This window comes from Cyprinus carpio, chromosome A4, assembly GCF_018340385.1.
Source record: "Cyprinus carpio isolate SPL01 chromosome A4, ASM1834038v1, whole genome shotgun sequence".
NCBI lineage: Eukaryota > Metazoa > Chordata > Actinopteri > Cypriniformes > Cyprinidae > Cyprinus > Cyprinus carpio.
In genome coordinates this window covers 3,882,013-3,894,799 of record NC_056575.1, presented here as the reverse complement: position 1 = coordinate 3,894,799, position 12,787 = coordinate 3,882,013, and the positions used below count along the sequence as shown (strand labels likewise).

General features: G+C 37.5%; 1 protein-coding gene and 1 long non-coding RNA gene across 9 annotated transcripts in view; one reads left to right on the top strand and one right to left on the bottom strand.

Annotated features, from left to right (window-relative positions):
• snap91b (synaptosome associated protein 91b) overlaps window positions 1–12,787 on the top strand; it is a 19,655-nt gene extending 6,868 nt beyond the window's left edge. Inside the window, exons 11-26 of one of the 8 annotated variants that reach the window (XM_042747495.1) lie at window positions 5–17; window positions 109–224; window positions 340–419; window positions 1,363–1,377; window positions 3,523–3,621; window positions 4,027–4,218; window positions 5,951–6,025; window positions 6,463–6,543; window positions 6,858–6,929; window positions 10,344–10,463; window positions 10,930–10,954; window positions 11,062–11,128; window positions 11,769–11,822; window positions 11,908–12,012; window positions 12,118–12,217; window positions 12,614–12,787. In XM_042747495.1, coding sequence (XP_042603429.1) covers window positions 5–17; window positions 109–224; window positions 340–419; window positions 1,363–1,377; window positions 3,523–3,621; window positions 4,027–4,218; window positions 5,951–6,025; window positions 6,463–6,543; window positions 6,858–6,929; window positions 10,344–10,463; window positions 10,930–10,954; window positions 11,062–11,128; window positions 11,769–11,822; window positions 11,908–12,012; window positions 12,118–12,204 — 1,201 coding nt within the window. In that variant the 3' untranslated portion in view covers window positions 12,205–12,217; window positions 12,614–12,787. Of the gene's footprint in view, window positions 1–4; window positions 18–108; window positions 225–339; window positions 420–1,362; window positions 1,378–1,695; window positions 1,861–3,522; window positions 3,622–4,026; window positions 4,219–5,950; window positions 6,026–6,462; window positions 6,544–6,857; window positions 6,930–10,343; window positions 10,464–10,929; window positions 10,955–11,061; window positions 11,129–11,768; window positions 11,823–11,907; window positions 12,013–12,117; window positions 12,218–12,613 lie in introns of all 8 variants that reach the window. The other 7 variants (XM_042747470.1, XM_042747463.1, XM_042747460.1 and 4 more) reach the window with 7 other exon arrangements.
• On the bottom strand, window positions 1,772–12,001 carry LOC122141347. Its single transcript, XR_006157734.1, has 3 exons — window positions 11,888–12,001; window positions 3,719–4,227; window positions 1,772–1,904 (listed from the first exon to the last, which is right to left on the bottom strand). It is a non-coding gene; the product is annotated as an uncharacterized LOC122141347 (long non-coding RNA).

Below are 12,787 nucleotides of genomic sequence, written 5' to 3'. Positions count from 1 at the left end.
TCAGGTCACCCACAAAGGTAAGTGGGCACATTTATGGGTTATGTATTTTTTATAGATATTACACACATACACTGTATGCTCAATCTGTTGCTCTGTGTTATGTTTTAGGGATCACCCACCAATAATGTGTCTCCAACCTCCACTCCCGCCAAATCAGGCGCTGCCGTCCCAACTTTGGAGCCACCACGCACTGAGGCCGCACCTGTCACCGAAACTGCCACTGAGTGAGTGAGCCAAGTAACCACACTTCACTTCCTGTCTGATAAAATGCTAAACAGAACAACAGATAATATCTGACCGTACAGCTGTTTATAAAAGTGTTTGTCTGTCACAATGTAGTTCTCTGCTGGATTTGGACCCGTTGTCTTCCTCTGGACCTTCTACAGGAGGAGCATCAGCTGCTCCCACATCTTGGGGAGGTACAATCCACACACATACACACTTTGCAGCTCAAACCAGTGGTTATTGTTAACTAAAGACAGAACTATTTAAAAAAAAAACATTTATGTTAACTGAAATAAAGCAGAAATTAAATATAAATATTCAATAGAAAACAAACTAAATGGAAATTAATAATATTGCCTTGAAATATTAAAATTACTAAGTGAAAACTAAAATGAAATAAACCCAAAACTGAAATAAAAATATATTAAAGATATTTATAAATATTTTAACAAACAAACACTAATAAAATGACAAAAACGCAAAAAATTTTAAATTAAAATGAATTAAAGAGTAAAATAAAAATTAATTTAAAATATTAATAAAAACTACAATACTACATAGATAATATTAAAATAGCATTGGCCTGAATCTGTGATTTTTTTTAATGCCCTGAGTAAACTCAGATGCATAGCTTTGCTGAGGTCTGACTCAAAGATGTTGGAGTATATGTGCCAGCATGCTCAAACTGGGTTACTTTAATATGAAACAATAAAATATTTATAATAACAGTTTATTATGTAAACATGAAACAGCATTCACAACCCATATTTTAGAGTGAAACATGTCATCCAGCAAGGAAAAAAACGGCAACGACTTGATTTATCCATCAAATTGACTGATTAAATCCGGAAAGTAGTCTCAATAACATCAGCTACAAAGAAGAGTTTGCATGACATTTGATTAAAAATTATGATAAAATTGCAATACAACATGCATCAGTAAACTATTAAAGTAACCAAACTTGCCACAAACCAAAAATAATGTGAAAAACTGACCTGGGTAGAATAACTTTTGCTCACAAACATCCTAAATTAAAGTATCTGTTTTACATTCCTCCTTGCAAACTCTTGATGAATACTTGAGCCTAATTTGAAATGTCTTTTTCTGTCTGGCTGTCATGGGCTGCTATCACATCAGATCTGCTGGGCTCAGGTAAACATTATTGGCCTTTGATTTTATGTTAAATAAGTGTTTTCATGCAAATTGATGTGTTAAATGTCTCATTCACTTTATTAAACATTTGTTGTAGTTCATCTAGCGAACTGAAATCAGAGTATGACAGTCCTAAGTTTGACAAAGCTAGTCTCCTCAAGCCCATTTAACATCACTGTGTCAATCCCTCAGTCTTTGCTCAGTAGAATCTCTCTTTCTTTCTCTCTCTCTTTTGCTCTTACCATCTTCTTTGGTTCCTTTCCTGGTTATCTGTTTACGTTGTGTTAATATTGGTCTGTCGGGGGCGTGGCTATGCAGAAATAGGCTCCCTTACTACAGAGACTCTCCTTCCTGACCCAACCCCTGCCGTAGAATCCAACTCCTCAGCCACGCCCACCACCACAGCCGCTGAGGCAGCTGTTTCTTTGGCTCCTCCTCCTTCCGCTGCCGGTGCTTCCTCCGGCTCAGCGGATCTCCTCGGAGGTCAGTAGTGAGGTTTCTTTCTGGGGGAAAGGCTGTGCCACATTCTGAAACAGAGAAAGAAAACAAAAGATTAGATAAAAAAATCACAGTTTGTGCTTCATTCGTAAAGTCTGTAGTCACCATTGCTCCACCATTTGTGTCCGCAGTAGAATCTAGAGCTTCTCATTTCCTTTAAAATGTTATATTTTCCATGCTACACTTTTGCAGTTTTCATTTGACATGCATTTGCCATCAATTCATCACAAGATGCTTGAGTATTAAAATGAAATAAATGAATTATAATCATTTGTTTATTCTAATGTGTAAATTTGCAGAATGCACAGTAAGATTAATCAGGTTTTAATTTACAGTTCAGTTTCAGTTTAGTGCTTTATTAATCCCCATGGGGCAATTAATTCAGACCATCATCGTGCTTCACATGTACGGACAACACATAATACACATACTCAAAATACATAAAATATATAAAGTAGAAAGGGGGAAAAAAAATTATAAACAAAATGAATAATACAAATCAATTCTACTTGATCTATTATACTAGATTAATTATACCTTTAAATTCAGCAACTGCAAATAGGTTTAAAGTGAAATTGAAAACATAACTGACCCATTTTATTTTACATACATGTTCCTAGAGCAAGTTTCAGATAAAAAGAAAAAAACACCTCTGAAACAACTCATCTGTTTAAGTTAATAGACAGATATTTTGTGAATTTTTTGTGGGTAATACAGATTTCTAGAATCTTATCAATTTAATAATTATTTAATACAAATTTAAACTGGTAAGATCAAGTCTTATTCTGCTTTCATATGGTTGAATATCCTGGAAATAAGTCACATTATGAAACTTAAATGGATTTCTTTCATATATATATATATATATATATATATATATATATATATATATATATATATATATACTGTATATATACACACACACAGTGGGTATAGAAAATAATACCCCCCCCCACCCCAAAACGAAACACATTTTGTTGCTTTGCAGCTTGAAATGAAGACGGACACAATTTTTGTTTTATCCAGCTGTATTTACTCAGTACAACTTATTAATTAATTAAGCTGTGTTCCAATCCAGGGGCTGCATCCATCTGTCTAAATATGTCCACCTTGGTCCATTTACGTACATAATTAAAAGTAAAAACTACCTATAAAATCACATCTTGGTAAGGTCAACGTTTCAACCAGTGTTTTTAACATTTGTGACATTAGATAATCGAGTAAGTTGAAACTCAATACTTCAAGTGTATTTCTCTAAAAATAATCCTGTCATCCCCAGCACACAATGAATCTTGGGAAAGTCTGAGCTGCAAAGGTTTTATTTGTTGTATCCTTCATGGCCCAGGAAACGGAAAGATGCATTTCAAGGCCGTATTTGAAGGAGACTACAAAATGGGACAGCCTTTGTCACAGTGCTATGATGCATTCGGTCTTGGAATGCAGCCTTTGAAGGATACAGTCCATGAATTGGGATACAGCTATAGTTTTAAATATTTTAAATGCAAAACCTCCTTTCATTCGAACTATGCATGTCACTGAATCGGTTGTTTCTTTCTCCTTCTCTTTGCTATCTACTCTCTATTTCCTCTTCCTCCTTTTTATGGCTATTATACGTCAACCCTTTGGCCCTCGTGTGTGCTACTCCAGATATGTTTGCGGCCCCTGCGGCTGAAACAGCTGCTGCTGCTGAGGGTGGGGCCGCAGCAACCACGCCCACTCCTGCTGCTGACAGCACTGCACCAACCGGTGGGTGACAACAGTTCAAGTGCATATGTGTGTATATGAGAATGTCAGCACATAACGGGTGAGAGAGTGTGTGTTTGCTTGTGAGTGTTTCATTTACCGGTATGAAGAACCTCACAGGGCCTCTTCTACAGGCTCCACTCCTAATGAAGCCTCCTCTGGTCAATGCTGAGATTTCTGTATTGGCATCGGTGTTGCCATGGCGATTGCTGTCTATGTTGCTAGGGCGATTGTCTTTGAACACTGGAGTTACTGGAGTTCTGTTCTCCACAGAGCACAAGCAGATGTCCACTTTCTTTCTCATTCTTCCTTCTCTGAAGTTTCATCCTCAGGGTGATTTTATATAATAAATGCAGTCTTTCAGAGCCTGGAAGATGTTTTTAAATGTTCATCCTCTTCTCCATGTAGATCCCTTCTCTCCAGCGGCTGTTACAGCTGATCACTCCGTTCAGTTGGACCTGTTCTCCATGCAGCCAGTAGATGACAGTCACTCTCTCTTTAGCTCAGTGGAACCCACTTCTGTCCAGGCGTCTGTCTCCACCACCACCAGCACTGTAGCCCCCACTGCTTTCTCAGCCCCAACGATAGACCTGTTTGCTGGTAAACCCCCTTAGGCCAGAGATTAAGCAAAACTCACTTAAAATCTGGATTGGAAATCTTTTCCTTTCCTGTTATGTTTTTCAGCAACTGCTTTTAAAGGGAAAGTTCACTCAAAAATAAAAAACCTGTCATGATTTAAAACCCCTCCTCATGTTCCAAACTTGTATGACTTTCTTTTTTATGGAATGTAAAAGAAGATACTGGTAGAAGATGAAGATGTTGGTAACCAAATTTTTGGTTCCCATTGAATTCCATAGTAGGTTTGGTTACCAACATTCTTCAAAATGTTTTCTTTTGTGTTCTGCAGGAGTCAGAAATGCATACAGGTTTGGAACGACATGAAGGTGAGTAAATTATGACAGAGTTTTCATTTTTGGATGGACTATCCCTTTAAAGGCAACAGTTTGAATACAAATTTAGCCTTTTAAGGAAGATATTTGTGCCAGAGCATAAATTCACATTTCCGTGTGGTTAGCCATTGTACTGGAACTTTAAAGTGGAAGTGAAGCAGTCAGTCAAGTTTACATTATTTAGTAAAGTGATTTGCACTTTAATTAAAAAATATATAACAAACACAATTTTAAAGAAAAAATGATTTTTTTTTATAGATTTTGGAGCAAGGGTGCTGGCATCTTGCAGTACCACAGCGTGTGACATCACGTGGGTTGGTTTGCCATGTTGACCAGTGAATTAATATAAGCATTTCTTTAATTTTTTGAACACACAAATGTTATTTTAACACACAAATGTTTTTGGTTTTCACCATAATTTTGTTTTATTTTACAAGTAATTTTTATTTATTTTTTAAGCTTCAATTGCGGTATACCAAACATTGTTTTCATAATGCGAGGCACAACGTGATGTAAACAAACAACACTTCATACAATATTCATGTCACATCTTATTGTTATGTCAGACCTTTCAGACATATTTGCATTACACTGGCTCGTTCAGCAGTAGTGGTGTATAACATATTTTTTGTTCACCTGCGCTGCGAATACACCTGCTGTTAACAGGACACTATATCTAATCACCTACCTGAACGATTGAGCTGCTGCTTCCTTAAGAAAGTTTATCATTCTCACATGTTTTAAGTCTTGTCATTTTAAACATTAAAGTGTTCTAAGCCATTTAAGTGCAAGACAGCGTGAAAGAGATTTCAATGCATTACTCGCACACTGGTTTAGATTGTTTATGTGTGCACAAATGCTCACAAAAAGCCACAGCTGGGACAACTTGCGAGTACCAAATTGAGTTCTTTTTCGCACCTTAATGAGCAAATGCACAGAAAATTATGTCAGAATGACATCTTGATGAGTATCCAAGTAAACATGTTGTTTCTGACCCACTCTTCACCCCAAACCTGCGGGTTCATGACTTCTTCCACTTATTATGGGCTCAACAGTCCTTTCAAGTTCGTCTTCCTTTATTTCAAAACAAGCGTGTGTTCAAAAGGTAAAGAAATACATTACTTCACGGGCCAAAGGAGCAAAGCAACCTGTGATGTAACATGCTGTGGTTTCTTTAAAATTACTATATTAATCATGTTTGCTACTTTTTTTTTATTATTTAAGTGGAAATCAGTTTATTAAATAATGTAAATTTGACTGCTTCGCAATATTGTATCTTAAAAATAAATTAGGTTTAGTTTAGTTTTTTTTTGATTGCTTTGATTTGGTTTTTGTTATGTATTAATATTATTTATATTTGTTTATAAATGTCTTGTTTTTAGGTTTTTTTGATCCCATGCCAGATTCATCTGTTCCCAAAACAGACCCAAACCCCAGTCTAGACCGGTTTTCAGCAGGTACACGCTACAGTAAATCCATTAACTCATCCCCTGCCTCTCTTGTACTTTGTTTTTTCCGTATTCTGTCCTTGACTGCTCAAGGTGAGCTAAATATGCTTCTCTCCTGGGGCAGCCGAAGGAACTGTCCATCTGACAAACTGATTTCTCTCAGTCCCTTAGGCCTTCATTCACTTCTTAATCATTCCTGATCTCTCCAGCTATGTTTCTCTTGAAAAATCTCCAAGACCCATTAGTTACATTATCCGCACTTAGAAACCTTTCTATTTTCACTTCTACCCTTGAGCTTTATCTCATGAACCTGTCATTCATTCTGACCTAAAACTAATGCATTTACGGGTCCTGGTTAACATAGTTGCATAAAGTTACTTTTCAAATAATGGATGTTAAACAAGCAGGACTTTATGGTGTCAACTAAACCCGTTCCTGTGCTTCAGATGTGTTTCGGCCTCCTGCTGCTTCTCTGTCGGCCCCTATGAGCTGGCCAGACAGTGGGGCAAATCTGGACCTGTTTGGGGGTTGGTAACTACCCAGTTTGCATGCTGGGGGTTTGATTTGCATGTCTTGCTCAGATGGTTGCTGTGGATTCTGTTAAAGCTGTTCTGATGGTTGATGTACCAGGCAGTGGTTGTGAGAGATTTCCTGAGCTGACAGTTCAAAAGGCTTTAATGAGTTGTATGTGTGCGCTTTTGTGTGAGTTTGTTTCTATTTCTGCCTTTTATTTATGTGTGATAACATTCTCTCTCTGTCTCTCGCTCTTGGGTTGTTTCTCAGCGTAATGGCTTTGGCTCACTCTAACCTTTTTTACCCTCATGCTGCGTGGATGGATCAGAATCTGCGGGCGCTGGAGAGGCCAAACCAGTCGCCCCAGCCGCAGCAGCTGCAGGAGGAGATCTGATGTCAGGTATGTCACCCAAAGCCCTTGTGACGTCTTATCTTTTTCTTTGTCATTTTCATTGCACTTTCAGAACAAAAGGTACACAGGGTCAGTACCCTAAGGTACATCTTTGTACCTTACTTATCCCCTAATTGGGTACCTTAAAAGTACATATTAGTACCTTTTGAATGGTTTGGTACCTTTTTTATGAAAGTGTGCAGCCAAATTTTTGTCTGGTGTTCAAAACAGTCATGGCTACAACCATCATAGCCTACATTTTCATCACAAGGAAAATGTAGCACATTTACGTACCCTTAGAAAAAATGACAAATCACAAATGAGATCTCAGTAGTTTTTCATTGAAAGCTGTGAGATTAGATGAAGAACAAATGGAGACTTGTGCTTAAAGTCAGCAAGTAACAGAAATTCTGTTATAGATCTTATTGTGAACAGTTTGTTCAAAAAATGTTTAGAACTTAAAAAATGTCCCAACTGGACATTCAGTGAAAACGACAGTCTTTTTTTTCTGATGATGTCCAATCATAAAGTCTGCCTTAGCTCCACCCCTGCAAGATCACAGTCATTTTCTACACCCACATCTTAACATCCAATCAACAACCGATGAATAAAACCAAGTCCCCGCCCTACTTATTTCAGATGATCCACTGCACCAGGATGTACATCACATTTTGGAAGAACAGATCTGTCACTACTTCCATTTCATTGCGACTTAATTTCCTTCTTATCCAGTTTTTGTTCTCTTGTAGAGTTTAAGAAGAGATATCAATCTCTGCTCAGATTTGCCAAGATACTAAAGTCTCCAGTATATTAATGATACTCACATTTATTCAAATGGTACATAACTGAGAACTCAAATGAATCTTTTTTTATTTTTTTATAAACATTTCTTCTGGGTATATGTCATTTTAACAAAGCAGAGATGTGTTTAATGTGATGTTTAGTGATGTGTGTGTGTGCCGTTGTGGAATATTGAGTCTAGACATGTTACATCTCAGTTGTGTTGTGGTGATTTTGACGTGTTGAGATGAGATCGGTTTTATTTCCATCTGTTTCTCTCATGCATGGGGTTTACGTTCATCTCTGCTCTACACGGACTGAGAAAGTCTTCTTCCCAGTGCCTTGCTGCTTAATTCTGCTCTTTTCTCTCATTCTCTCTCACTCTTTTGTGCTCATCTGATCTGTTTCTTCTGCTCAACAACACTCTTTTCTTGATTGTGTTCTTCTTCCATTACTCCTTCTAATGTTTTAAATTCCCTCTCTTTATCATTTGGTCTTCATTTTCCCTCTCTCTTCATTTTCCCTCTCTCTCTCTTCATCTGGCTCTTGGGTCATTGCTTGCTTCCTCCTGTGCTACTGGTGAGTTCTGATGCTCCTACACCAGCTGCAATCCCATAGTTCATTGCTGCATTGCAGAATAGGGCTTCACAAATTCCACTGAAAGATTGCTAGCCAAGCTTGGAAGATTTGAAGATGGGTGGATGAATGAATGAAAGTTGAAATGCTTTACAAAGATCTCTAGTGTGAGATTTTGTGCAACAACATTTAGAAAGTTATGGTAGAAATGTATATTATGTGAATATTGTTAAGTCAGTGCTCAGTAAAAGCTTGTGTAGGCAATTTTAGGCTTGTTTCACAACATATGCAAAGAATAAATATTTACGCTGCGTTCCAATTCACCCACTTTTCCCTAAAAGTATTTACTTTTATTGTGAAGAAAAAGTACATAGTTTTGAGTATGTAGCAGAATAGTAGGTAATAGTAAGCTTTGGGACATACTGCTTTGTCTTTAACAGACCAATATGCATAGTTACGTGCATCCTTTTTAAACTTTTAAACTGCATTGTCAGTCATCTTGTCACATATTCACATATTCACATTTTGTGAATAAAGAGGCCCACTGATCAGCTAGTCGTGTGTCTTTCATCCCGAGAACTCTCCTCATCTGTTTGCGTAATGATGCTTTCAAAAGTTAACAACCAAACAAATGTTTATGAAAGTTCACAATGTTGTTGCAGATGAAATATAACAGGGATAACATTAAATAAATATTTTTTCATCAGGTTAGATATTGGTTATTTATCACTCAAATCTCTTTCTCTCCCTGTCCGTCAGTCTCACCTATCTGCCATGTTTGTAGTTTTTAACTTTTTTTATTCATGTTTGTTGACTCGAATCCTCTTCCAACACGCAATGGGTTGTGGGCAATATTTGCCGTTAGAGTGTGCATGGATCTGCACTTCAAATTTCCACTGAAAATAGTAAACCATCCAGGTACCTCACATTTCAACATACTATGATTTGGGACATATTAATTCTAATACTATTTAGGAAGGATAGTATGCAAATTGGGATGCAGCATTACTAACATTGTCTTTAATATATTGAATTAGCTTTTTTATTTACATAGTTTATTTATTTTTTAATATTTGGTAATTTTGTTATGTGCTTTTCTCATTTTTTATTTCTTATATATTTTTATGTTTTTATATTAAATGTCACTATTTAGGTTTCATTTTATTTGTTTTAGTTTTTATTTCCAGTGCTTCAACTTAAACACATCTCAGCTCTTTGCCAAAGCAAAGTTTTTCATCTAATATTTATATTTTATTTTATTTCAGCTAACAAAAACTTTTTAATTGTTAACGGTAATAATCCCATGTAGTAACCCAGAAATCATGTTATTTTCAGTAGGCTATTTAGCTGCAGTTTGTGGCGTCAGTATTAAAGCATAAAGCAAGACTTTGGTAGTTCTGCTTATGCATGCTGTGTGAAACAAGTCTTATACTTCGTTAAATAATGATAGTGATGGTACATATTTATGATGAAATGAATGTTTATTATGTCATGAGTTCATGTGAGTGTACTATAGTCGATGATAGCGCTCAGCTCCCTCTCTTCCTGCTCTCATCTTAAATATTTTTCTTGTACTGGTTGCCATAGAGATAGGGTGGCCATATCCGCTGTTCATACGGGACACGTCCTGGCCAGGATTTTAATATTGCCTGAAACTTTCAAAGCAGCTTGACCAATAACATGCAGGTATTGTACATAATCGACCAATCGTGGGGCTGCGTGTGAGAAGGTGAGATCTACAGGGAACGATCAAAGCGATGCAAATATGTGCATGTGTTCGTTCGTTCATTTGACTTGAAGTGCCGCTGCGCACCTATCAAAAAAGACACCAAAGTAGGTGCGAGAGCGATTCGAAAGCATAAGGAGCCGCCTGCTCTGCAAACAGCCAAAATTTGGATATTTGAGGCAATATTAAAATCCAGGCCGGGACGTGTCCCATGTGAACGGTGCATATGGCCACCCTACATAGAGATGTACACTGTATAAGGGTTGTTTAGCTCCCATTTTGTTACTTTTACTCAAAATCAAGCTCACAATGTTTTTCTTACTCTTCACTCCACCTTAAAGCTTTCGATGGATTGGGTGATGTGCTAATGCCAGCTATGGCTCCACAGGCAGCAGGGGCCACCTCACCGGTCAAACCCATGGGAGGAGACCTGGACTCAGCTATGGCCAACATGGCTAGCAGTACGTTCCCATCCACTTTTAATTTGGTGTACTCTAAAATCATATAGTCTTAAAATTAAAGGTTCCTTATTTGCATCTATGGTTCCATGAAGAACATTTAGGTTCGTTATAGTGGAAAAAGGTTCTTTAGATTATTTAAGATTATTTAGATTATTTTTAGATTATTATGTTCTTCACAATAAGAAAAATAAAAGTTCTTTGCGGCACCCTAAATGGTTCTTCTGTGGCCAAAGAAAAAAAAACCTTTTGGTACCTTTATATAGCAAAAATAGTTATTTTAAAGATTAAGGTTCCATGAAGAATATTTAATATCCATGGAATCTTTTAATTCCACAAAAGGTTCTTTGTAGTGGGAAAAGGTTCTTGAGATTTTTAAAAAGTTCTTCACACTAGGAAAAAATATGCGTACAACTAACTTAACATTGTAAGAATCTAAAAATATATGTTTCTGTGTCTGTGCTTGCAGATTTGGCAGTGGGGAACCAGAAACCGTAAGCTACAGTAACTTCCTACTCTGTATTTCACTATATTTTCTTGTCCTCTTAAAATAAATATTTGTGTATTTGTTCCTCCTCTATTTCTGTTTTTTTACTCTCAGGGGTGAAGCAGCTGGAGGGGCGAACTGGCAAGCGCAGGTACCCAACCCTAGCTGGGGCGTTGCCATGGTAAATGCTGTGTTGTTCTGTAGATGTGGAGCATGGGGGTGGAGTCGCATGGCTTTGAGTAGCATGGCGTGGAGCCTTTCACAAGCTTCCTCTCCTCCCCGCCTCTCTCTTGGCTCCTATCAGCTGACTGAAAAGGACTAAAGAGGCAGAGCTTTCTCATATTTGAAACTTAGGGTTGACATATTGAAAAATCAACTGTACATTTCTCAAGTTATTATTATAAATTGCACTGGTTTTCTGAAAGTTAGATAATTGCTTATTTACAAAAGGATGTTCCACACTTTGAATTCAAAATCTTAATCTTACATTCAATCGTATTTGTGTGCAATGTAAACAAAGCCGAAGATTAGCTTCGAGTCAAGTCAATTTACATGAATATTGCATTTCAGGTTTAGTCATGATTTAGAGCTTCAAACCTGTTCGGCTTGATAGCTGCTTTCTTTTTTTCTAAACATACAGTACATACATGCATGAACATCCCTCCTAAGACATTCAAACTCACACTTACATCAAACTGCTAACCACCATCCCAGTGTGTGCAGCTTCCCTTTTGTGTGTCTGTGTGTTGTGGAGTCGTTTCGTTGTCCTGTTCTGTGTAGTTTGGTGCTAACCTTTCCCCCCATCCCTCCCACCCACTTAGACTTCCCCTCTCAGAGTCTGTCCTGTCATGGGATCTCCGTCACCGTTTGGCATGGTAAGAGTGTGTGTTTATGTGTATGTGTGTGTGTGAGAGAGCGTTCAGGTGTATGTGTCTCTTACTGTGTCTCTCTGTGACTCAGCCTGGTGCAGGAGCTGCTCCCATGATGCCTGGCTCACCGATGATGGCCACACAGCAACCAATGATGAGGCCACAGTTTCCCGCAGCAGGAGCCCCTGGACAACCGGTATTTTAGACATGCATGTAGTTCAATTTACTGATATAGTTATTTAGTGTGTAAATACACACGTACTTAATTATCGCTCCCTGCATGTGTGTGTTTCCCCCTCAGATGTCTCCAGGAATGGCCCAGAGTCCCAGGAAGCCTCCCCCTCCTAAAGACCCTCTCGCTGACCTCAACATCAAAGACTTCATGTAGATGAACAGCTGGTGTAAGTTTCACTACAGCTAGAGCAGATGTGCAATTAGACCACAGAATACACAATGAGACACATCTGAAATTACATTCTGCATCTGATGCATATGAAATATTAAGAATGTAGTTGAAAATAGTCTGATTTTAGAAACAAAACATTTACATGAGGCTATAACCATCAGGGGAAGACGGTCCAATCAGTATTTAATCAATATTCAATATCTGTACAGTCATTCATTATTTGAGACTTCTTAAAATGTGTTGTGTATATATATATATATATATATATATATATATATATATATATATATAGTTAAAAAAATATATATATATAGTTGCCATTTCTTTATAATTGTGCAATTTTTTTCCAGTGTATAATACTAAAACCCATTTCTGTTTTTCTCTATTGCAGTTGTCACACTTATTGTGCAGACCTGAAGAATCAGACGTGTGTATTCTTTCTTCCATTCATCACAATGAGGGCCTCCAGTCCCTCCTTTTCGCTCTCTATTTCCCTTCCCTGTCTGTTGTTGTAGCACAAACCGTGAACGTGAATAAGTACATGTGTGTATGTGTGTTTGTATTT